Source organism: Lonchura striata, chromosome 1, assembly GCF_046129695.1.
Source record: "Lonchura striata isolate bLonStr1 chromosome 1, bLonStr1.mat, whole genome shotgun sequence".
Lineage (NCBI taxonomy): Eukaryota > Metazoa > Chordata > Aves > Passeriformes > Estrildidae > Lonchura > Lonchura striata.
Window position 1 is genome coordinate 135,994,534 of NC_134603.1, and position 26,331 is coordinate 136,020,864.

The 26,331-nt window shown below is 35.7% G+C and overlaps 1 protein-coding gene across 1 annotated transcript in view; it reads right to left on the reverse strand.

Moving 5' to 3' along the window:
• Positions 1 to 316: 316 nt before the first annotated feature.
• Positions 317 to 26,331, reverse strand: part of MINDY3 (MINDY lysine 48 deubiquitinase 3) — a 49,228-nt gene continuing 23,213 nt past the window's right edge. Inside the window, exons 11-15 of the mRNA XM_021551759.2 lie at positions 10,503 to 10,575; positions 9,653 to 9,725; positions 4,603 to 4,690; positions 1,423 to 1,494; positions 317 to 574 (exon numbers count right to left, since the gene is read on the reverse strand). Of these exons, the coding sequence (XP_021407434.1) occupies positions 425 to 574; positions 1,423 to 1,494; positions 4,603 to 4,690; positions 9,653 to 9,725; positions 10,503 to 10,575 (456 nt within the window). The 3' untranslated portion in view covers positions 317 to 424. The remainder of the gene's footprint in view (positions 575 to 1,422; positions 1,495 to 4,602; positions 4,691 to 9,652; positions 9,726 to 10,502; positions 10,576 to 26,331) is intronic.

Consider the following 26,331-nt stretch of genomic DNA (forward strand, 5'->3'; position numbering starts at 1 on the left):
ACTGTAATGTAAGCTAATATAATTTAAATAATAAAACATGCCTATATGATTCTGAGAAAGCTGAATATGTTTCATGTTTTAAAGATCTGACATCTAATATGCAGATTCTGCAATATCAGAATTTTTCAAATCTTCATGAGATGGCAAAATAATGGTAAGACTTTATAAGTAGGCTTTTTTTAGGATAACTCACATTAACAGTACTACAGTGGCCAAAAAAGACAAACTATTATAATAGAAATCAATCTGATTAAAAAATTAAATATTCCAATTAACACTGAAAAAGTGTTTGTAATCATTATTTACAATTCCTCAATGATACCAGTGTATAACTCCACAGAAAGTGTACCACTCCCCAGGCAATCCGCAACCCCGCATCCCCGCCGGAGGACGCGAGGGCCGGACGCTGCTCGTGGCCAGGGCGTCAGTTGAGGGAAGGAGAGCGGTCTGTGCTCCAGAGCAGTTCTATGTACGGCCACTTGGTCTGCAGGCAGCGCTTCACCGGGGTGTCGTCGGTCTGCAGCATCGGCTCTTCAAAGCCCATGACAACTGCTGTGCCTTCCACATACATGACCTGTCAAAGTAAACCCAACTCTGTCAGCCCGCTCAAGAATTGGGAGATGATTATTTTCACCAGGTCAGGAGAGGATTTGTTATGATACACATCAAATCTGTGAAGTTTTACGTACTCCCTTTTTTAATGAAATGAAAGTATGAAATTGAAAAACCCTCATCTTTGAATGCTTCTGCTTACATTTTGGGCTATTGAACTGCTGGAGATTTCACAGGCATAATTTTAAGGACTTAATTACAAGCTATTCCAAAGATTGAATAGGTATATTTTCTGAAAGAAGTCTTACTTAAGTCATTCTTGCTCCTTATGCCTCTTAATGCCTCACAATCTTTTACTCTGAATTCTCTTTCAGGAACTTAGAAACAGTCATATTGTGTCTGGTATACCCCTTTTTTCAAGAATGCTGAAAATGAAACAGGTCATCTTTGTTTCCTCAGTAAACGGCTCAAAAAAATACAGATTTTTTTGATGCAAGCATGAACTACTAAAAAAACTCAAAAAAATTCTAAAGAACATAATTTACACATAGAGTTACTTCTAGAAGTTGCACTTTGTGTGTGTTACATCTCCACTGTGCCTTACAGTTCAAATCCCCTTATGACAGGTATATGTGAGTAGTGCTCTTTTCAAAATGCAGTTTCAGAGAAGTGGTCTGGCAAAGCAATCCAGTACAGTAGCTCAAATACAATTAAGAACAAAGAAGTTTCCAATTCCAAATATATAATTTTGGAAGAAAATTATCAAAATAATAGCTTTATAAAAGATCTGTTTCAAGTCAGACTATTTTGCCTTTAACTTTATTCAGTTTTGCTTCATGACTGTTATTAGGGCTTAATTGTAAATCTTACCTTTTCATTATAATTAGATTGCTTCAGTCCATTGTAATGGTAAACAGTGAATGACTCTGAAACCCTGGAGTCCTAATAGAAAGAAACCAGTTAATTTCATGTGGCATCCAATGTGTCTCTTTACAACTAGACAGATGCATTCAATCAGCAAGACTTGAGAGGACTGTTAAAAAGTGCCATTTCTTTCAGGTGACAAAATCTTCATTTAACCTTTCTTATCAGAAATAAAAAACTAGATGTCAGTAAATTAATGAGGAATGCCCCCAAGAGCAAGTAATGATTTTCTGTGTTCTCCTGGACAATCTAAAGTACAACTTCAGCACTGAGTATGGAGCAGCCATCCTAATATTTACTGTGAGAAACCTTATGCAGTAGTCATATGCATGTTTATTTATGATGGTTTGGATGCCACAAAGTTTTTTACTAAGGACCAGATCCAATCTCTGGCCCTCCATCTGAGAGCTAAAAAGCTCCCATGCCTGTCTAAGTAAACTAATTTTGAAGACACTGGTTCTGCTGAGGTCCAACAGCAAAGCTACTGGCTCTTGGTGATCTTTACCATTCCAGGTGTTTAAATGCTGTAGTCCTAAGAGTACTGAAAGCTTTGGATTCACTGAACCAGGAAATACAAATCAGGTGTAGTATCAGCTCTCTCATGCCTACCGGACCAGGCTCCAAACAAAAGCTTATCCTTTTTTTGAGCACATGGAAGTAAAGGCTGGAATGAGAATAAATCTTCTCAGGTTACAGTACATCAATCAGATTACAAAAACCCTAACTCATTTTTCTACTCTTGAATGTTTCACAAATTCTATGGGTCCTTCACAGCCATCCAGGCTATTCAGTGGAGGGAAGGTAGTGATAAGGAAGTTAAGAGGTAACTCTGCTTACAGAAGTTGCTTCCCAGAGATAAATAAAATTAAGTCTTCCTGGGGAAGGAAAGAGGATACATTAATTATGATCACCCAGAAGGGAAAAAAATGGTGTTTCCCAGTTCCTGTGCCATGGAAGTTAAGGATTTTGTGCAGTTATTGTTTAAAAAACCAAACAAACATAACTGCCCTAAGTAGTAAGGAGTCGGGCTGAATAGCTTTGAATAATTTTTCTAAGCCAATAGCATTCAGAAGGAAAGCTGAGATACCTTTCTGCTTTTGAGGTGGAGTTGAGTACTTTTTAGGAGAATAAGAATAGGGGTTTGAATATTCTCAGCAAAGGAATCTAACCTGGATCTACTGAGCCCTAGCTAGATGTTCAAAGATTAGCATCAGCAATTCCAGCCATCACTGGTATCTGCTATTTCCTCACAGTATTTGAAAGAAAGACTTTCAAAGATACTCATCTTCATTTCTGCAGAATTTCACTTTCAGAAAGAATTCTTAGCACGGTGTCAGAATGGGTAAGGGCTACTGCTACCTGATCCACAGAGTACAGACAGATTGAAAAAAATGGATACTGGCAGGTTCCAGTCCAAAACATGCTGATTGCTCAAATAGCACCCATAAGGCAGTAACAGTTCCAATGTTTTTTACTGGAGCTAGTGAAGGTTTAGCAGGACACGAAAAACTGAGTGGTGGGGAATCACATGTAGCAGGGAATTAGCACTTGAGACAGGCATTGACTCAGGGGCACCAACTTTAACAGGAGGCAGAGTTCCTCCAGCAAGGTGACCAAGGCAGGGTTCTGCCCATGATTGCACTGTGGTTTGTTCTCCAGCTCCCCTTCTTCAGTCAATGACGCCCTTATGACAGACATGAGAGGCAGCAGTCCCACACAATGGCTCTTTTCTCCTCCACCTCCCTATGGCCCATGGTACTGGACAGTTTAGGCACAACCAATTATGGAGGATGTTCTTCGGCATTCTGAACTTAATTCTTCTGGGGCCTAAAATGAAGCAGTGGAGTCTTCCAGATTTACAAATTTAATATAATTGTAAGAAGTAAATTATTATTATTTATATATAATAATAAATATAAATATATATTTATATAAATATATATTTCCACTTCCATATAAACAAATGAAAGGAAGAAGAAACAGTTGGCAAAAATACAATGCAGATGTAATTCTAAAAGGCCAGAGAAAATGAAGACTAACTCCTTCTTCTCTTTCCTCCAGATGATGAAAGTCTCTGAATGATATATTCAGTCCCTACCATCTTTGGCAGTGCAATTCTAGTGTCTTCTGACTGACTAGAATGCTTCATAGTACAGAATGTTATAACCAGTGCCACACAATCCTAACAAAAAGAATCTCGCTGAAGGCATTTAAACTCATCAGTTTCATATTTCCTTGACTGTAGAAATTAACCCACATGGTTTCGGTGACACATTGAGCTAAAAAGCCTTTAAAAAAGTACTCCTCTCAGCCCTTGTCCTTCTCCCACCAGCCTATTCTTCTACCCCAGGTAAACCTACTCTTTTTTGTCAATACAAGCATGTGTATGGCCATGGAACAAGCTCCCACAACCTGCAAATAGAGCTCTTATCCAGACCAGCTCCCTGTTCTAGTTTACCACAAATCTGTTTAAAGAGGCTTCTGGTGTCAGGGAAGCAGTGTGACAGGAGGAAAATGTGATCCAAGGCAAAGGGGAAAGAGGACAGCAGTGCTAGGTTAACAGCTGCCTTGTGTAGTAGTGCAGTCTTAAAGAATATATAGAACAGACTGAGAGTTTGAAAGTAATTTTCCAATGCCCTAACTTCCACATATGTTAAATCTATCATGATTTTTTTGTTAAACTCTCAAAAATTTTACATTATCAAGAAATATATATATATAAATATTTTTAAATATGTTTGCAACCTTTTCCTGTTTGCAAGCAACCTTTTTAATATTGATAAAACCAGTATGGTCATTTATTTTCAGAAAAACCAAACTCAGATGAAGTTTCTGAGTAAGGAAACAATTCAATGTCACACTCAAAATGATTATATATTTCCTGAAGTTAAATTAAGAACAATAGAGTTTCCTTCCAGTGTAAAGTTGACAAAATCACGGACACGTTACAGAAAACAGAAATCTACCATTTGTGGTGAAATACAGAAGTTATGTGCTTATCAGCTGAGTTAAATGAATGCAATACTTATTAGAATTTACTCTTGTGATATTAATGGAAGTTTTTAATGAATCTCAAACCCGAACAGAACAGAGAATGCTCTGCAGCAATGACGCTATATTGATTACCTGCTCAGGGAAAAATTCTTGCAGAAAGGGACCCAGTAGTATGATGCCCAGTCCTTCTGGATCTAATTTGGTCTTCATGAGGTTTACACTAAGATAAAAACGTTGAATATAAAAGTATGAGTAAGACACTTTTATTCTTGCATGACTAAGTTATGCCGTGCTACCACAGTACTGACTGCCAAGTATAGCAATACTATTCTATTTTTAATCATAAGTGACAACTGCACCAGAATGGCATGCAAATTGCCAAAACATGGTTATTTTTGAGTAAAAGTAATCTGTTATTTTAAATTAAAGAAGTGATAATTCTGAAGGACCACCATATTTGGTAAAATAATTTGAAACCCATATAATCTAAATCCAGGTTTACAGCCCAAAAGGCATTTTGCTGTCTTGTAAGCATTCTTTAAAGATACAAAAACCAGTCATCTTTCAAATATAGCTCTATCACTGCCAAACAACCTGTTTTTAAACAGAGATTTGAATACCTTCCAAGATTTTCTAAGTACAATGAAATAAAATGAAATTTAACAGATACATTTCTTATTTACATCACGTACTTGGTATCAAAGAAGCCAAAACTAACAAACAATGGAAATACTAACAATACTAATCTGGAAGCCTCACTGCATGACTAGTCTAATTTCAGGTCACTGCAAACGAAAGTCAATCGTAAGACTATAATTCTATTTAAGCAATATATTTCTACAGGCAGCAGATTGCATCTATTTGCATCTACCTAGCCCTCTGCTTGAGTCACAAGCTGTACCGTGCACAAGAATGTCCTCACTGGGTCAAACCAACAGAGCCTCTTGCCCAGTATCCTGTTCCTGACACTGGCCAGTAGTGGATGCTTACAACAGAGAACAACAGGGCAAACACACATCCTTAGGTTACCCTCCCCATTTCCAGCAGTCTGCTGCTCAAAGATATCTTCAGTGACAGGCAGTATCTAAAACACAAAGATACATATTTTTCTTTCCATGCATGTGCCTAATTTGCTTTGAATCCATCTATATTTCTGTCTCTTAATAAACTCCACTCAAAAAATACAAATTAAACTATGGATTCTAGGAATAAGTGTCTTCTCTGTTTTGAACCTGTCACCTGATTCAGTTTGATGACGCCTCATTTTTGTATTTTGTAAAGCAACTAATAGTCATTCCTTATTTATTGTGTCAATGGTTTTCTATCTTTTCCAGGTCAAACAGTTCTAACCTAGCTTTTTCTTGCACTAATGGCATACTGTATCTTTAATTAGCCTTGTTGCCTTGTTGATAGCTTTCTATAATATACTTTTTCCAAGATGGAGTGAAACATCAGGCATTTATACAGTGACATAACTCCTAAGAGTCCTGCTCCATATGTCTGGCTATTACTATGAGTTTAAATCCTGAGATCTGTTTCCTGACCAGTAGTATCTACTTCACAGACCTACAATGTCTATGTGAAATCAGCATTGCTTTATCTCCTGAGCAACCAATCTACATTTACTTTGATACTTCCCTGTTTCCATATCTTCTACTAACTTCTGCTGCTCTCACACATTCTTTTTTTTAACATCTCAAACACATTTGTATCAGCAACAATCATACAAATCCCTACTTTCAAATCCTTGCTGGTAAAATAATAAAATTCACTGACTTAATACAAATTCTCGTAAAATTCCTCTAATTATCCCCCTCCATTAAGAAACAGTGACATTTTTATTCTTTGATCAATTATTTATCTACAAAAAATGTTCCTTCTTATTTCATGCTTACACATGAAACATTTACATGTGAATTTTCCCTAGACTGGCCTTCAAATCCTTTTCTAAGTCCTACTGTTTATTTGTCACCTTTCTCATTCCTATAGTCTTTGGTACCAGCACATTTCACAATGGCAGGTAACCTATAAGAGTTCAGCAATGTAATTCTGATGTTTCTTCAGGATTTTGCTTTTTCTTTTTACTTATTTTCACACTTCAGAATGTTAGTTACTCTCACAACCCATCAAAAGGCTTAAGTGCAGAACTAATCTGTAATCTTCTCTAGTGATGAGAACTGCTCCCTACCACCTTCCCTGGTGAATACGAAGTGCATATATGAATATGCACTTTTCTAATTGACTTTGAAAACTTTTAAAACATTGTGAATCATCTCTCAGAACTACAAACCTTTTGCAAGCCCCTTGGCATTGATGGGCTCAGAAGAATACTATCAGTTTTTGTTTTATAATTTTACTTATTAGTCTACAGACTTTCACTCTGCTTTATATTGTATTTACATTTACCATTCCATAAATCCAGATTCTTCCCACTTTTTTTAGTGTACACACTAAGTTTTCCTTTCAGAAAACACACTCTTATTTTCTCCTAGATGCCTCTTTTACTACTTAGGCCCTTAACCACCCCCAGGTCTCTTTTGCTGTGGGCTATGAGAATAAAGTGTAGTTTCCAAGGTCTTTTTGATTGTTGTACAGAAGCATTTTTCCTTTTGGCTACCACTTATGTTTCTTTATCTTTAAGTAACTTATTTTCTTGGTCTGAACATAGAACTAGCAGTAAGTTATTTGAAATCTTTTTGTTTCTCCCTCAATGCACAGAGGATGTATTATGCAAATCTAAAGAGAGTGGCTCTGTTAAGGTCCTTGGGAGAAGAATTTTAAAACTCCTAACTCTGAATGTGGTATCCTATAAACTAGGCTAATTTATTATTTTTTAAGAATCACTACTCAAGTGAAACCACGCCTGAGAATTTGCAAGATACTGGACTTCAATCCTTCTATTCCTCATTCTCACTCCTCTCAAAGTACAAAATTTTGGCTGTTTCAGGGGCTGTTTGAAACCTGCCCAAATTCTTGAAGTGCTGCAACAGAGTTGCAAAAACATTGTGTTTACAAACAGAACCATTACAGATAATTTTTACAATGAACTTAAAATTATTTAATAAAGTTAAAGCAAGGTATATACTCAGTAAAGAAATACAAGAGCTGTTTAAAAATACAGCACCACAAGTTTTTAAATATGGTCAGTGTGCAAAATTCAATCAGTTAAGCAGGAGGGTAGATTTAATAAACCTGGATTGTACTATGTTTCAACTCAGTTTTTTTCCTTCAGCAAATCATTGACACCTTTCAATGTTACTGGTACCAGAGCAGAGCTACTGAAAACGTGTGATTGTGCCTCAGTCTCCTCAGTGCAAAGTCTGGCACCTGAACTCAAAAGGTTACAAGTGTTGGGGTGATGGCCTTTGTACTGTTATTGCTGAGAAGTGTGTGGGGACAAAAGCCTCCACTTCTGGTCAAATAGATAGAGAGCATGAAATGTTTTAAGCAAGCTAAACCTACACTGGCAGATGTCCTCAAATCAGTGCCCTAAAGGGCATCAAATGGTTTCCAGGCAAAACAAATGAGACAGGTGTGTTCTCAGAAACATTTATTAATAGACTTGAAAATTTTACTAAAACCACATACAGTGGCATTCAGTACTGGCTAAGTCACCTTGCTAATTCATGCCTGCTCTATAGAGTTTTCCACTCTACAGTTCTAAAATTCTAATCAGGTCTGATATTTATACATTCTGAGATTGTGATAAACTTAAAGCCTTGGATTAGATAACCACAGATTTAAATATTACATTTGGAGGCAAGGCCTTTAATTTTACTTAAGAACAAGCAAACAAAAAGCAACCAAAAAAGCCTGTATGGAGTTTGAAATACATTATTTATACTTGTGTTCCACACTAAAAAGACACAACATCTAGAACCCAAACAGAGTAGGTTCCCAAGATAATAGTAATAGGCAATGTATTTATTTAAGAGGAGACGATTTACGACTGCATATTGCATAGTTTGATCATGGCTTGTCAATACAGCAGGTCTTTTGACTGGCCCTTAACATCAATTTATATTTTATGTGCAATGCACAGTAAAATAGGACAGGTCTATGCCACAAATGCCCTGAAAGAGAAACAGCCAAATGGAAAAAAAAACTGCATTAAGAAAGAGGATTTCTGCAGATTTATCTAGACAGTAGAACAAAAAGGCATAAGTTATCTTCTCAGACTATTAAAAATTGCTTTTTTTGCTTTCCCCCCCTTTTAAAAACAAAGTCTTATGCAAATTACACCATTTATTGTTATAATATGAATGTGAGCCTTTTGTCTTGTACTTTCTTTTTGTCTGGGTATCTCTTTATTTCAATTTTTACTCCTATCCTCCAGAGAACAACTAAGTGATAAACTACACTATAAGCATTTGAAAGGACAGAAAATAGGCTCAATTGCATTTCAGATGGCTCTGGTAAATAAACTCACAGTCTACACAGTCATTCCATTTTGACCCAACTAAACTAAGACCAAATGTTTACAAGAGAGCAGAAGCAACTTTTGGAGCAGTAAAAAAGTACAAGTGCTTGGCTCTCCTTTCTGGGTTAGTCACAAAATGTGGTAAGTTTTGACATCAAGGGTTAACTGCTGTCACTTAACATTAGTCTTATCTGTCCATATTAGAGCTAAAATATTTGAGTTTTAACTCCAACCCTGGGAATCAATGTGTTGTTTTGGAAAATAAATGGCAATTATAAACACTACTAGGTCCCGATTGCTGGTGGAAACAAAACTGTAACTGAAGCAGTTTCAGCTTCCAACTCAGCAGAAAGATCCAGTGGTAACCCAGACTTGCCTCTGAATACCTTAACAGTTTAGCTCTTCTGATGCACCATTTCACCTGCATTAATATAAAGAAATATAATCCTGATTATCCCCTCAGTATATAGTAGTAGTAGTAATGCAGTGGTTTGAGGGGTTTTTTTCCTTCTAATTATTACTAGCAAAGTTAGAGACAACTTAATTTTAATTCCTCCCCTTAAATTTAAAGCTTAACATTTGAAAATAACACTCTGTGCCCAGAATGTAAAGCAGGAAAAAAATCCAAACTAGGAAAAAACCCCAAAACCAACCCGAAATTATAATAGATATGTGGTAAATGAAATCAAGAAAAAAAGCCTTAAATGATAATTAATGTCATTAATTGATACTTCTGCAGTATTTAAATTTTATTATACTTACTATTCAGGATCTGAAACAAGGTCCAGAGCCTTCATGACATCTTCTAGAAGTGTGTCAGGTATAAACCCATTATCTGAAGAAGCAGCAAAGTTTCTTGTGAGAAAAAGAAACAAAATGCTTTCCAGAAAAAATTTCACTTAAAAATGCAAATACAACCTATCTTTAGCTGTAAAATTTGCAAGCAAATGTTTGGGTTCTAGAAGGAAAGGAGTTCTCAAATACTTCTCTGACACTTAAAAAAAGTGCAATACAGAAACTGGATTTATCACTCATATGCTTAGAAGCTTAATACTTGCTACAGAGTTCTCCACAATGTACCTTGGGATAATAACTATTCTGTTTTCCCCTTTTGATTAGTTAAAATAGTACTTGAATGGCAGATATCCCTCTGTTTTCCAAAACATAAGAAAATTTTCTGTGTATGCTGCATACATTCAAGAACAAAATCTCATGAAGAATGAATCATATCAGATCAGTTTTTAATGAAAATTTAATATAGGAGAAATAAATTTTATTTAAGCTTTATGTTAATTACAAAGAACACAACAAGGTTAAAAAACATCTCTTTTAAAAACTACTTCTATTGCACAAATTCCCTTACTGCAGAATTCTCAGATCATTTCTTTATAGAATTATGGAATGGTTTAGGTTAGAAGGGACCTTAAAGATCACGTAATTCCAATCTGCCTGCCGTGGGCAGGGAGACCTTCTAGTAGACCAGGGTGCTCAATGTCACTTGTAGGTTGACTCCTGTAGTGAACATTTCTTAAGGACTAGGCATTTCATTCCTCTCGTCATGAGTATATTTCTATTAAAAAAATCTCATTTCAGCACAAACTACAGCCCTTACCCTCAGGGTCATATGTCTGGAAAACTCTTCTTGCTTGTTCTGAAGGTGCTTCAGGAGCAACAAGGGCCATGTCCTATGGAGGTGAAAAAAAAAAAAAACAAAACACAAAGAAAATTTACAAAACATTCTTACTTCATACACAGATTACTAAGAAAATATTTAGCCATACTACACCCAGTTGGAACCTAAATTAAAGAAAATTTCAATACGACAGAAGAAAAGTTAAAGTAATTTGGCAATTTTGCTGATAGTGACATAAAACAATCAACATGTATGCTAAAGATTATTCCACAAACTTCTACACAAATTTTATGCAAGTCTTATCATGCAGATGTTGTGGCACAAAAGCTAATTGGAAGCTACAATTGCAATCACTTGTACTCAAGATCTCCAAGTGGGAAAGCGCATAGAATAAACTAATTTGGGAGGAGTCCCTTTGTCCTGCTCTTCTCTCCTGATGAGAACAACTTGAAAATTGCTTGTTTTATGTCCTGGAAATGGAAATGCTAGATTTTTATATTAATTCATTATCACAATAATGTAATTTTAAGAATCCATAAATATGACTTAATAGAAACCAATCCACTGTTAAATGAAAAATCTTCCACTGATTTTATAAATGAATGGTAACTAGAACATTTAAAGAAAACCAATATTTTGACAGTGTATCTTCATGTTTACATTTGTTCTAAAATACTTTAAAGTACTTTCAGATAGAAAGACTGTATTAGCTCAACAAAGCTGGTTTCAGGATGCCAAATAAAGTATTAAGTTGTGCAGTTGTTGAGCACATACCCTGTCATAATAACACTTATGTTATTATATAGGGCACATACATACACTATGAAATTTTGCAGTATGTGATGAACATTTAAATAATCTGGAATACAAAACATACTAAGGAGGAATACATTTCATTATCACAGTGTTTATTATAATAAATTGATGTAACTATTTCTCAGTTTAAAGCCAATGATGCCATAGCATATAAAGCTTATTAACAACAAGATGATTAGTGATTTCAGTATTCAGGATTTAACTCTGAAGAAGGGATATTTTAGTGGTAGTTTCTTATTTAAAAAATCAGCAGCTCACAAAGCCTATGTAACAAGGGAGAATGCTTAGAATTTTCAATGGCATGGAAGGATATAACCCAAAGTAACTTCCAATGGCATAAGCATATAATTTCAAATGTAAACCTCATAGTTCTACTTTGGTTTATGAATATGCAGTTCCTTCCATACAATCTTAATGTAATCCAAGAATAAAAACTACCATTTGCATTGTCCTCCCTACCCACAAATTACCTTCTTAATGTAGTACTTTCCACAGTTTCATGTGATGCAAAACAGATTCTTGAAAGAAAGTCTTCTGCAACTGCCAACAATTTTTTTCATAGTACAATTGAAAATAGTGTGTATTTCTGTTAGCATTTTAATTTTCCAGGTCCTTAGTTTTTCAGTTCATGTATGTAGAAATAGGAAGAACTTAGAGATGAAATCACTAAATGCATTAGTCTTACTGAAAATTCTCTCTTTTAAATGAACTTTCAAATATAGTAAAGCTTCCATATTGTTACACATTAACATTTTTTATTCACTAAATGTGACTACTAATGCTCTAAGCAAGTAACTTCAGATGGAAAGCTAGAAAAGCTGCCTTAGAGTAAGACAACCAAAAATATTTGTATGTAAAATAATTCTAACTTTTCACTGAGATTGTTGTAGTATAAAAATTTTAAAATGAAAGATCCTTTATATACAAATCCCACACAACCTCTCAACTTATCATGTCACTGACTTGCAATATGAAGATAACTTTAAAAAACTTTAATTAGTCTATGTATTTGTACTGGGGGGAAAAATACCATAGGTCCTTCATGCAATAAAGCTGAAAATGTGATAAACATCTAACAAAAACATATTTCAGCTGCCCAAGCTGATATTTCACCACATGTGCCAAAATAGATTCCCCACCCCAGCCTTATGAATTGTATTTTGATGTAACACATGCCGTGAAAGTTCCATATAAGGGAATCTCATAAACAGTTAATTACAATAATTATTTCCAATACTAAGTACAACATGTCCCAGAAATCATGTTTCACTCATTGGCTCTTGTGATACACAAACAAGCCATTTTATATTACTTTGAAAAGTTATTCTCATCGGTTGTACCAGTTATTTTAAGATCCCATGCTTAGCCTCAGAGGCAAAAAATATTCTTCGTAAGTTTTAATGAAAACATTCCCAAACTTTTCATTCTACAAATCCAAAGCAGAACATAATGGCTAAGCCACACTGAAATGCTGGCTATGAATTTTTTACAAAAAATCACATCCTGAAAGACCCATTGCACTGAAAAATGAAATATGCTTCCATATGAACTGCTTTATGGTTCTATACTATCACTACGGAGCGATATGTGGAGTAATTATATATTGTAATACTAACTTCTTAAAAATTTACCTAAAAACAATACAGAAACACTGTTTGTTTATCAATCTTTTAACTTGCTGTAACTTAACTGCATCTGGAGAACTGAAGTTTATTCAACCCAGTCTTGTATTACAGAGAAAAGTGTGTATTTCTCAATGCCATAATCAGTGGCTTTCAAGGCATCAACTTTTCCAAAATGGCTTCCTAAGAAAACAAGGTTGATGTGATCTCCGAAAGTGATTCCCATCTCTCTAGCTGACTTCTGAATCCATTTCCCAATTTAAATTTTACAGGACTCTCACAAGTGATTGTTGAAACTGGATGCCAGGCAGAGCATCTCAGCAAGGAATTGGTTCAAAAAGAAACTTGATTTTATGTATCAGCAAGGTTTCTTTGGAAATTGTATTTTTAAAGAGAAAAGACACCTCACACAATCCTACTGATGTACTATGTAACTGCATCATTGTACTTTGGACACACAGGTCTTTCACACATGACTAGAATGCATTTCAAATTGGATAGTGCCCTGAAATAAGAATGTCCAACTTCAGATCCTCCTGTGGTTGTAATCATTCATTTGCAATGAATCTCCACATTCACTCTACGTACCCCGGAGGACACAGATCATGTTCTTCTTCAAAAGATGAAGGAATCCTACTACCAAAGCCAGAACTAAAATGCTCTTTATAGCCTGAGATATAACAACTTGCTTAACTAAGAGAGAATAGAATTAATTGAATGCAGCTTTATTTGGGGGCAAGGAGTAGAAGTGCCATATGTATCACCACACATACAAATGAGTTTGTGTCCTAAAGGTATCAGATAGTTTTACTTGTAGGGACTGAACCAAAGTGTCAGTGAATCAGTAGGAGTCTGATTCTCCTCTAGTGCTTTGTACATCAGTGAAATGTCAATGTTGGTTCTTTTGTTCTTAGGTAGTGATAATGATCTTGTGAGCCATACAGACACATAGAGAACTTGTCTTCTTTTTCCATAATTTTTTCTCACCTCTGAAAAACCCTGCCAGTAGGACTTGGACTTGTAGGAAGTGAATTAAAAATTAAAATTCAACACAGACTGTTATCAGTTGGAGAGCAGAAAATGTATCATCACTATAGTAGCAAAAATAGGTTAAAAGATTTATAATGATATAAAAATCCAGTTGCTGAACTCTCATTAATATGAAGAAGGCTCAACAGAATTTAGGCATTGCTTGAAATTAAATAACAGCTTTTTGTGTAGGTTTTCCTAGGAGCTATTTATCAAACCAAGGAAAAGAGAGTCCTTAAGATCTAAAATGGGAGGCTGTTATTACTGTCATACAAAGAACTGAACAGTTACAGAAAGATCATAGATCTTTTCTCCTCTTAGGCATCAACTGAGGAAGCACTGAGACCACTGAGGTATAAAGTTACTGGTTCTAAAAATACCAACATAGCATCTACTGTCAATCTAGGCACACTATTGTGAAGTGTCTGTCTGGAAAGGGACAGTTAGAGAATTATGCCATAGTAACAAAGCAAGTCAAATCCTAGAGCACTTACCTGTAAGTCAGTCCTAAACCATTTGATGTTACTGGATATAAATTTAGTTTAAAAGACTATGAATCTGGCACTGAACAGAGAGATGGCAAATGAAGAGTAGTTGAAGACTTCAATTGTGTTCAGGGGCATCATCCACACCAGTTGTTTGCAGGGGGCAGTGCCCTGCACAGACTGCTTACCATTATTTTCTTGTGCTGGCCAATAGAATGTGCCATTGCTATGCAGCATCCTATCTTACATGAGAGAAGGCATTAAAAAATGCCAAACTACTGGAACATACCCCAACAATACTTGAAGGAGTATAAGGTTTTTCCCACTTGACAGATGTATATGGAAAAACTGAAGGAAATGTCCTGAACTTTTCTGTTGCTATAGAAGAGTTCTGTGGCCACAGCCATTTCCACTTCAGAATGGCAGGTGTCAAAGATCATATACTGTACCCTCCTAAGCCTTGAAGAGGGGCTGTGAGTCTATATGGGATTCAGAAAATGCCAGAATACTTTCATTGAATAAGAAGAGAAGAAAAAGACACAAAAGGAAGAACGCCACTCCCAAAGTAGCAGAATTCTTATCAGGGGTTAGAAAACAAAATACAGGCCTTGTAGTTTAGACCACGAAAAAACAACAGTTTATCTGAAAGTGTTCATCAAGGGATAGTGGGGGTGCTGGAAGAGGAACATTCATGATAAGCAATTTCCTGCAACAAGGTGGTTAAAAGGAAGCAAATTAGCTCTAGCTGTACATTGCCCTGCAAAAGTGAAATGACTGCATTTCATCTACAGTACCTGGAGTACCTTGCTGAGGACAGAAAAGAGTTTTCAACAGGAAAGAAAGAAAAGCTACATATGGAATACTTCAAACTCTTTTTCCCTTCACCCATAGTACCAGACAGAAAAGAGAGCCTACTTGATCCAAGGGTGGGGTGAGGCTGTGGAAGAAAAGTGAACACAAACCAAAGAAGAATTAGTAACAGAAATCTGAGGACCCTGTTAGCCTATTCAGCTGGAAAGCGGGGCTTTTAACATACACTCAAGCAAGTTATAAAAACCACAATATATCCTCCATTCCTTTGGGAAAGGATGATTTAATAACACAGCCAACAAAAAACGCCACAACATTGCAGTTTTTAAAAATAAGAGAAACTCAAAAGTACAGTGAATACCTATTTACAGTTACATTGCCACAGATGTTGGTAGTTTAGTTTAAAACATCACAAGAAGGCAACAATTCACTTGTTCATTCATTAAAAAATAAGAGCGTCTTCAACATGTTCCTTGCTTTCATGGACAGATCACAAGAGATGAAACCAATAAAGATTAGGTATATAGTATTTTTCTTATTCACTAAGTAACTAACTTGTTTTCCTCATCAACACAAAACAATTTGTTTTGAAAGTAAAAATTACTGGAATTATAGACCAAGAGTCATCAAATTAGAGCTTACTGGAATTCTTATCTAATAACTAAATTACATACTACTCTCCAGCCACAAGCTTAATCTGAAAGGGCAGCTTTTCAAATTATACTCACAGAGCTTTTTTTTTTTTTTGGAAGACAGAACACAATGCTATATAAACATGAAACTTTGTCCTTAAGAGGAATCAAGCTGAAAGTGGACAAATTCCATGTTTTATGACTTTCAAAACATCCACAATATAATTCATTCAGGATGAACTTTAGCTTCTCCTTCATGCTACCCTTTTGCTATGTAAAAAAATTAATACCTAGTATTAAATACTATTTCTACATCTAATACTATTTCAGCCTATAGACATGAGATGATTGCTATACAGCACAGTGGTATTAACATATTCCTAATTCTATTTGGGAATTACAATAAGGAGGCAGGACATAAACATGTTTGTCAGGAACATTTGATAGCAAAGTTTAAAGCCAGTGAAGATGTACTGCAGAAATTTAAATCTTCCTAACTATAGTTCTAACAATCCTGAAAGCTGCACTTAATGTTGGAAACCAGCCTACAGTATTCAGTTTCCCCCTAAACCATATAATTCTCTCTTGGGATGATGAAAACCCTGTCTGACTTGCTTCAATCCAGAATGATGAAATATTTTTTGAAAATAGACCAGATCAATTATTTTTTAACTCAAATATGCTGAGTGTTTCAAAAGGACAATTCTCAGCCTGATTCATAGTAATATTTTATGGCTTTTCCTGTAATGTACAAGCTCTGTGAAGTAATGAAGAAAAAAAGTATATTCATAATGGCATGTGATCCACTGTTATTTAGTATTCATAAGCAGTATTTCAGGAAATCTTTATATGCACATGTTGCTACATATACAGAGACTATACTAAATATTCACACATATCACAGCTTCATATATTATAAAAGCAGTATTGTCATTCATGTTCATCTTTGTAGAATATTATTTCAGGTAGATAATTCTAACAGTAGCAGAATAGAGCCATTAGCTTCTACAAAAAACTATCTTTTATTCTTTTATTAATACAAAACACTTTTTTTTTTCATTAAAGCTGTATTGTAGAGTAAATCCCATCTCACTTCACTCCAAGTGCATGAATTTTCTTAACTACACATAGGCAATGACTGAATATTTTCTCTAAATACACCTGAACTGCTTCAATATTTTCACATCACAGCCTCTGACAACTTTGGCACCCCTCTGTAACAGTTATTTTTAAAATACACATATAAGATATCCTAAACTATCAACTAATAGAAGAAAATGGCATTGGACTCCCCATAACACACAAAGAAAACAGATTTCATAAGCTTCTTATGCAAAACAAACCAAAAAAAGTACTTAAGTATCTAAATGAGGTTGCTACATGAGGTACCTATGAAGCTGAGTTTTAGAAACAAAAGAATATATTATACACATAGCTAATCACATGTAACTTATGTAGAAGGAGAAAGACAGAAAATGAAGGCAATGCTAAAGTATCACTAAATGTGCTTCACCTTTGCTGGGAGTTCAAAGGTCCCTCCTCCACAGACAATCCCTGTCTCTGCCTCTTCTCTGTATTTGCATCCTTCCACATTTAGACTTTCAATTCATTCATTTACACATCCTAACCTAAAAGTAGAGCTGCCTTACCAAAAGGGGTCAGAGATGTTATTTTTATTTGGTATGCAACAAAGCTGTTATCACAATGAAAGGAGTAAATAAAGGGATCGAAAACCTATTTTTTAACACTTAAAAAAAAAAAAAAAAAAGGTTAGAAATTGGTTGCTAAAGATCTTTGTGACTGTACTTGGATTAAATCCGATGCTGTATATGGATTCAACCTATGTTCTTGGGGATTCCACAGCTGTTACACGTATTAAGGTTTTGTGGATCAAACAACAGCTACAACCTAAACAGATTTCAAACAGGTTCCTGTAATTTATAAAATGACCCTAAGTCTCCTGATAGAGATTCTCTACAGAAGTTCAGCCTTGTTGCAGTATGGTTTGAGTTAGTCAGTTGGTTTTATTAATGTTAGTTATCCTTTATGCTCCCCCATTTGCCCCCTCACAGTTGGTTTGATCCAAGCTGTTTACCCCAAAAGTTCCCACCACTCTGCTCCCCAGTTATCTGTCAATCTTCTCACCTCTCCCTGTTTTCTCCTAATTTGGTTCCATTAATCTGAGTTTGTTTATACCCTTTTGGCTGTCAATCCTGTAACTACCCCCATTTTCTTCGAGAAAGTTCTGTATCAATCACTCCAGTTTAGCTTTTCTCTTTGTCCCCTGACCTTGTGCCCACCCCTGCTACATTATCAGAGGTTGTTGTGTCCCTCTCTGGTTTATCCCCATTGGGCAGACAGGTTTGCACCCCTGTCCGCCCACCCCCTATTCAAGCTGCTGTAATCTTTGATTTCTTTGGCATTTGTCACTGCACCACCCAGAGGGCCCCTTTCCTGCCCCACCTGGGGAAATAAAGGACTCTTTGGCCTCTCTCATCCCTTCCCCTCCTCTCAGCGTGTGGAGTTACCCGAGCTGCGCCCACGAGCAGCTCTGGCACCCTTGGGGCAGACGATTCTCCCTGAGGTGCCCACACATGTGGAGGCCACCCGGCCTCACACGGGCAGTGCTGCCCGGCCCATGGCAGCCTCCGCACAGCCGGTCACGTCACAAGTTTGCAAAAAGCGGAACTTGGCACAAAGTTTCAGAGCAGACAACAACAGTTACTATTTTAAAGCCTATTCTTATTACTAAAGCATATGTTGGCATGTTGGCAGTCTCATTTACTGTTTCTAGTTCCTGCATCTATCCCCGTAGGGTTTGGGAACATTGGAATAAAGCAAACTGAATAGAGAATAAAAAAATATGCAAGCCCCCACTTCCAAGGCTACATGGTGCCTTGCTCAGAAAGAACATCTGGTCTTCAGACATTCTGGAGAAAAAACATGCAAAGAGACAAATGGCCACAAAACAATTTTCCTGTTGTTTTGCTCAAGTACACTTCCCTTAAAAATATATTTAATAAGCATTCACTAACCATATTTAAAACTCTCAGTTTCCTAAGTTCTGTAATATATTAATGACTTCAGGACATTTTCTCAGGAAGAAAAATTGTAAGGGGAAGAATGATTCCTCGGATTGTATTTATAACAAGGGAACAAGGATTAACAGCCATTCATAGAGATTAATTTTCTCAAACAGAACACATGACAGGCAGTTAAACAGTTCATAAGCTGGAACTACCACTCTGTCACATGGTGAATATTACATTCGCAATTCTTAGTATTTCCAGTATCATTATCTGATATTAAAAATATGCAGTTAGTAGGCTACAATTAAAAGATAAAGTAAAAGGGAATGTGCTTTGTAAAGCAAAGAGTGGATGGTGTGAGCCTGGCACTATCAAGGTTTATAATTTCTACCTCTTACCTTAAAGGTACATGGGGTATGTGGAGAAGTTGTTAATTTTATTTGCCTTCTCTTCATTGTATTACTATTAACATGTTAAATTCCATATTTAGGAAGATGGTGGTTTAGCTTTTAGGGCTCTTATGAAAAATTTTGTGTGGAAATGACTCAAAATTTCCCTTTCAAAATTCAATTTCAGGAATGATTCCATGAAGATAACCCCTAATTAGGAATATACTATTTGCTGTCTTAAATTGGTTTATTTAATGACCTGCTCTGGTTTATAACCTTTGACAATCACACATATATGCAGTTGTTGAGGGGGAAAATAAAGTCAACTTTTTTCCCCTCTCAATGTGCTGAGGTTGCACCTTAGGACAAACAGCACCTTTTACCTCTGCCTTACCTCCACCATAAGTACAACATTGTGCCAAAGCACAATGTGGACACTGGAGCATAGCACTGCATTTACAGGATTTTAGGAAAGTATGCTCTACTGCTCTTAACTAACACTCTTCTTTTCATTCTTCACTTGATGCCAGATTAACTATTAAGAGAGCTATTGTCATCTTCTTAACTGTGTGTGTATTATGCTTTTCACTTGATTTGGAATTACAAATACCATTTTTAAGCAACCATTTCTTAAATATAGATTTGATTTTTAAATACTTCAACAATATTAAAAACTCAATTATATTTTAGCAATGAGCCAGTATGTCTATTAATCCAAATTTCATACCCAGAATTATTTACCCAGTATGTGATGACTCAGGCTCAATGTCTTTGCTGTTTTATCAAATATAACTAGAACCAACACTGCTTTCATATTTAAAAGGGATACAGAATGATACAAGTTCTCAGCCTTTGTTTCTATCCAGTACCTCTACCTTCAGGATTTGATAGTGACTTACAAACTATAAAACTGCATTTAGAAATGTCTTTGAGGTATTTGCTACTTGCAAACCACTCTGCATATACTACAGAAAGGAATGAAACAACTAAAATGTATTTCTTTAAAAATCAGTCTTTCCATTGGTAGGCTAATGTACATGCAAAACAGATGTTGCTCATAGCCTCCTCCTTCCAGAGATAGGAAGCTGCAATTCCTTCTAGAAGTTTTCCTATGAGGTAGGGCCGAATTTGTTACCTTCCAGCCCCCAATCTCAGTTTACATATGAAAATCATACATGCTAATAGGAGGAAAAGGAAAATGTACTCCTCAGGACAGCGCATCCTACAAAGGGGCAAGAAACAGCCCACCATTTTTATATTGCTCTGTGCATTTTCCACAACAGGTGCTTTACAGGTTTTCCACTAAACACATAGCTAGCTCATCTTCAGAGACAATGATAAAGTTATTGCCTAAATATTGTCTTAAGGAAATGACTGGCCATTAGTCTCAAGTATGTTCCCATGTATTTACTAACAACTTAGTGCTAATTTTAAAAATCGGACAAAAGTTTGTCGCTGTTTTGGCAGGATGGGAACAAAGGAACTCTAGTTCAGAAGGTTAGATGATGTGAACAACTACTACTTTATTTCAAATACATCACTCTTTTATAGAGAGCATTGTGCAGACAAATTTAATTGGTCTTAAAGTAAAAATTGGTGTGCAGTGAATGATGCACGGTGGCAGAACAAATCTATAAACAATGTAAACAACAAGAGATAGAGAATTATTTACAACTCTTTGTAACTCTTTCCCAGGGTCTAGACTGGAAGAAACTCTCCTTTCTCTGACTGAACTGAGAATATCCATAAAAGTTTTTTTCTTAACCAACTGAAATGCAAATGCAGCAAGCAGAGAGTAAAAAGAGCACACACACACACACTTTGAAGGAAACCAGGAAATTGTAAAAGTAAATTGATGGATTACCTCTAGAATCACTTTTCTTCCTAACTGTATTTAAAATAGACTTGAAATTATTAAGGAGACATCTTCCTAAAGATGTTTAATGTGATATTAATGGTTATTACTTAGGCATATTTTCTTTGTAAGTTTTCTGATTCAGAAGTGCTGCTACAATAGACTAAATTGAGAACTTAATTTGTGGGAAATTCCTTCCTCTTTGATTTGTGGATCTTGAGAAGATTGTCTTATTGCACTGATTTTATATCCTTTATTCTCTCATCCTTCCTTCGTTAATTTTAAAGTGTAACTCATGCAACAAGTGGTAGTGTTTTATTTCCAGTTTTTGTATCTAAGTGTTGCTGCATAGAACATTTCTATTGGAACTGCCAGAACTACTCCCCATACCCCATTTTGCAAGATTTTATCTAGGCATGGAAACATCATACCCAGAGTCAGTTCAAAGGCATTCTCTCAATCTACCGGAGCATAGAATAGTATCAAAAAATGTAAAATTTCAGAATAAATTCTCAGTAAGTATAGTAACTCAGAGGGGCTTTGCCTTCTCCAGTATTTCAAATTTTTTTTTTAGTAAAGTGGAGACCATCAAAATTATGAGCAGACAGAGAGATCTGCTATTTCCTAGCAGCTATCAGAACTGGCTGCTCATTCAAACAACGTGGGAAACAGGAAAATAAAATGAAACAAATATTTCTCTTGAGCAAGCTAAAAACTCTATGATGGCTACAGTTTCTCATAAAAGCCACCTCCACTTAAAACCAAAACCATATTTCTAATTAAATAAAAAACCAAACAACATCCCCCCCCCACAGCCCCCGCCAAAAAGAACAACCAACAACCAAGAAAATCCACAAAAAAAAAAAACCCAAACCACAGAGGCTTCATAAACGACAATGCTTCAGATTTTTTATCTTTAGGGAAGATAAAGCCACTGAGACTCTGGGTAAATTGATGTCATGAATTGGTTTCATTAGAAACAAATATGTCACCACACAGTGCTGCATCACATATAGAGTCTCTTTTACTAGAATGAAAAATTTAGACAAAATCTAGAAGTTACTTGATAAACACTGGTGTGAAAATCACTGACATGAGTGTAACAAGTATAAGTTCTCCCACAGAAAACCTTCCAAACAAACAATAAACAAACTGATCAGAAGCACTTGTTCACAAAAAGGACCACAAATTTGTAGTAGGAACTAATTAACCTGTAAATAAAATTGGAGTAGACTCAGAAATAGCAGAACAAGGTTTCATACTTATGCTCTGCGATATCACAAAGCTAGAGAAGGGTAGAACCTTTCAGAAGTATTTTATTTTGATATGTCCCTTGCCAACAATGAGATCTCAAAGCTGGCCTTTCTACTAGAAAACTAATTTCGGAATTGCTTATGAACTTATGAAATGTTGTGTTATTCAGAACAACTTAAATTCATTTAGCAATAGCATTTACACTACATATGTACACTACAAAACCAACCAGTAATTTCAATTCTTTTTGGGAGCCCACAGTTCCCACAGGAAACACCTTCCATCAACATTAATTTTAACAATGGTTCTCTTCCTGCAGAAAGGAGCTCTTAAAATAAAATAGGAATATCTGAAGAGTCAATGCTGTCAAAAACAGAACAGTATCTGCTTCCCTACTCTGAAACAGCACACAGAAAATGGGAATCCTATGTTAGCCTAGAAATTATTTCTGCTGTTGCCTCACACATCTGTATCTTTTCCATTTAGGTGTCCAGACTGTTCCAACAAAACCTCTTACTCCTGAAAACTACAGACCCTATATCCACATGTTCTGTAACCACTTTCTGAAGCAGAATCTTCAAAATGTGATTTTAATTTCTTCTCTGATGAAAGCATACTTTTTCAAAATTTGGTTACCTGTGTTTTCTGGTCATGGAAGTAAAAAACAAAAGGAAGTGCATAGATATTTTTCACTCCCTTCCTTAAGTAGAAGTGTTCTTGAGTTAAAGGATACACATAGGTTATTTTTGTATAAACCAATGCTGTTAACTCATACTAATAATGACTGAATTTTCACACGTGCATTTAGTTTCCTTTCACACCACTAACAATCTCTGTTGGTGTTCAGAGCTTAAATGCTGCACCAACTAACACTCCCCCTCGGCCCTGCTCTGGTAAACACCACTGACTCACATTTAGGCTCTCCTATAGCAGTGTCAGTGTTTCGTGAGGTGCCCCTCAGCTGAACTCTGATGAAAGAGATTGTTTAGGAAGAGAAGTCAATGTTCTTTCTTCTGAGAGACAACGCTATCAAGGATGCAGAAGAAAGGCCCTGAGAATGTGTAGAACAGGTTACAGTGATCAAAGTCAGAGAAATAAAAAAATGTAATCTGAAACCAATGTGGTTCCAGGAGTCCAGGACAGGACATTTTCCTTCAAAAGCAGTAATTCGTAACTTATTCAGATTTCTCAGACAGGCATTTTCTCTGCTTATCTGACTCTTCAAGTCCACAAATGCCACAATGCTGTAACTGAAAATGGATAGCCAATTATGTTGGGGGCTCTATGCACAAAGACATAGAAACAGGAAATTTTTTAAAGACCTACACAGCTGAATTACCCCACAGTTTCAATCACCTCAAGTCAGCAGACATACATTTATTCCATGCTGTCTTTTCACTTTCAGTGAGTCTGAATTCAAACTTCAACACAATGTGGATTTGCATGTCATGACAGAATTTAGAAAGCACCTATTAACCTACTGTTGTTCTTCCTATTGTTTGCATTGGAACATTTTCTTGCTGTATTTTGCATAACATTTCAACTCATTGGTACTCTTTTATACAGTGTCTGACCACATTTTGGCATTCCTAGAAGTTCTGAATTGTCTCAGCTTGCCATAACTTATTATGAGTATAATAAAAATAATTACAAAATGCCTGTATAACATTTCATCCAGAACATCACAGCCTTATTTAGAGCTGCCCCACTTCCTACTGTCTCTTATCTCTACAATGAAAGAAAAAAAAAATACAAAAAGACTGTAGTAATAAAGCTAATTTTTAGAAAACATTTACAATATCACATATTTGCCTTCACACTGTTTGACAGAACATGCAGGGAAACTCATTGTATCAGATAAAAGATTCCTTGTTTGCTTTTGTTGGATTGAAGCCATTTGAAAGGAAGAGTGGGGAGGGAGAGGCATAAATGATGGCTGTTTAGATTTAGTAGCCTATAATCTACATACTCACTTTTTTCAGGCAAAATCTACCTTGTTACAAATGGACAGTCCATGACCACTAAGAGTAATAGCCACACCTATTTTTTCAGAAAACATTAAATTTGGATTGCTGTGCATTAAGCAACTTTCTGACTTTATACACACAACAGTTGTGAAGAAAAATAATATGATGATACTATTTATGGTTCTTTGCTAGCAACATCCTCCCCCCACAATGATTCACAATTTTTTCCAACTCTATTACGACACACATAACTATCAGAGTTTCGAAGAACTATTTAGGTAATATAGATGTTCACATGTGCTTTCTGACTTCAGCATTTACCCATCTGCAGAACAAGCTGTAGTATTTTTGCTCAAGACAATTAGGTTTCATTTCACATATTTCCAGATTCTATTTTCTTTGCAAAAGATCTAAGTACAAAATAATTATTTGGCTGATGACAGGTTGGTTAAGTCCCAGACAACAAAACTACTGATATTGTCTTTAATAACATGTGCTTAAATCAAAACAATAAAGAAATAATTTGTTATTTCTTGGTATCTCCCAATCTCTGTACTAAAATAAGGTTAATAAAGGTTAATAACTCACTGGATATGTACAGAAATGCTATGACAATCAAGATGTGGAGATGAAGACCATGCACATAGAAGAAAACTTACTCTTTTAGTAAAAGAGAAACTGCTGACCCACTGTAGACTTGTCATAAAACTAGGAATTGACTCACCTGTCTCTGTCTACAGCTACTTCATGCAGCAGCAGTTATAAGAGAGCTTAAGCCCAATTACACACTTCAGCTAATTAATTTTCACTTTAAGCTATAAGTGTGACCTTCAGCCAAAGATACTGTGATGCATTTTGCATATTAAAATCCATTGAAAATATATAGAGTTTTAGAATGGCAGCTATGAACAGAATAATTTATTTTACAAAATGAAACATTTCTCATAGTCACAGCTAAAAGAATGGTCCACATTCAGGGCAGTGCAAATGTATTCCGGCAGACAATAGAAGTCTACAATATTTAAATCAAAATGTTCTGAGATAGAAGAGTGTGGTGGTTTATTGTTCATTCCACTGATAGCAGAAAAACATTTATCATTCATCTAATGTAAAAAATATGAGTCAAACATCTAAATACTAAAGAACAGCAGCCAGTTTTATTTCTTTATGTAGAGCAGTATGCAGAATATGAGTAAAACCTTTTGCATGTTAAACCACCATGCTCAAGGAAATGAAGATTCTGTTCTGTTCCCTTATTTTCCCATGCTAGTTGTCTATAGCAACAGTAGCCTAGGAAGATTGCTGTTTCCAGATTTCTAGACCAAATTACTCAGTTAATGACAAAACTGAATACCGTTCTGCTTAATAAAATAATTAATAATTGCCTAATATTATTCTATTTAAAAATAAGGCTTTATGCTCCTGTAAAATATATGCAGCTTGAAAGAATTAAAACTTGGGTTTTTTTAAAATTTAATCTTCACTGGTTTTAGCTCCACAGTTCATTTTTCTCTTTCCATTCTGAACATTTCCTTCTAATGTAATTAAACTCACCAAACTAGAAGCTACATCCTCAGTATCAAACACCATTTACACAACTACACATGCTACTTTAACAACTCGCTGATTAACCATTGACAACAAACTCAAGTTTCTCCCTGTAGTTTTTGACATGTAGCTTCAATTGATGCAATAACTGATTGTCAACACCATTTGTATTTTCACTGCAGCTGACATCTCTGCTCCAACCAACTGGAGACACCAGATATTGATACCCAGTTACTCTAAACCCAGGAAACAGCCTTCAGCATCCTAAAAGAAAGAGCATCAGAAGTGGATTTCTGTCGGGAAATGGCCTCTGTAGACACTGAACATTAGCTGTATTAACATTGTGACAGGAATGCTGGACTGGCATTAACA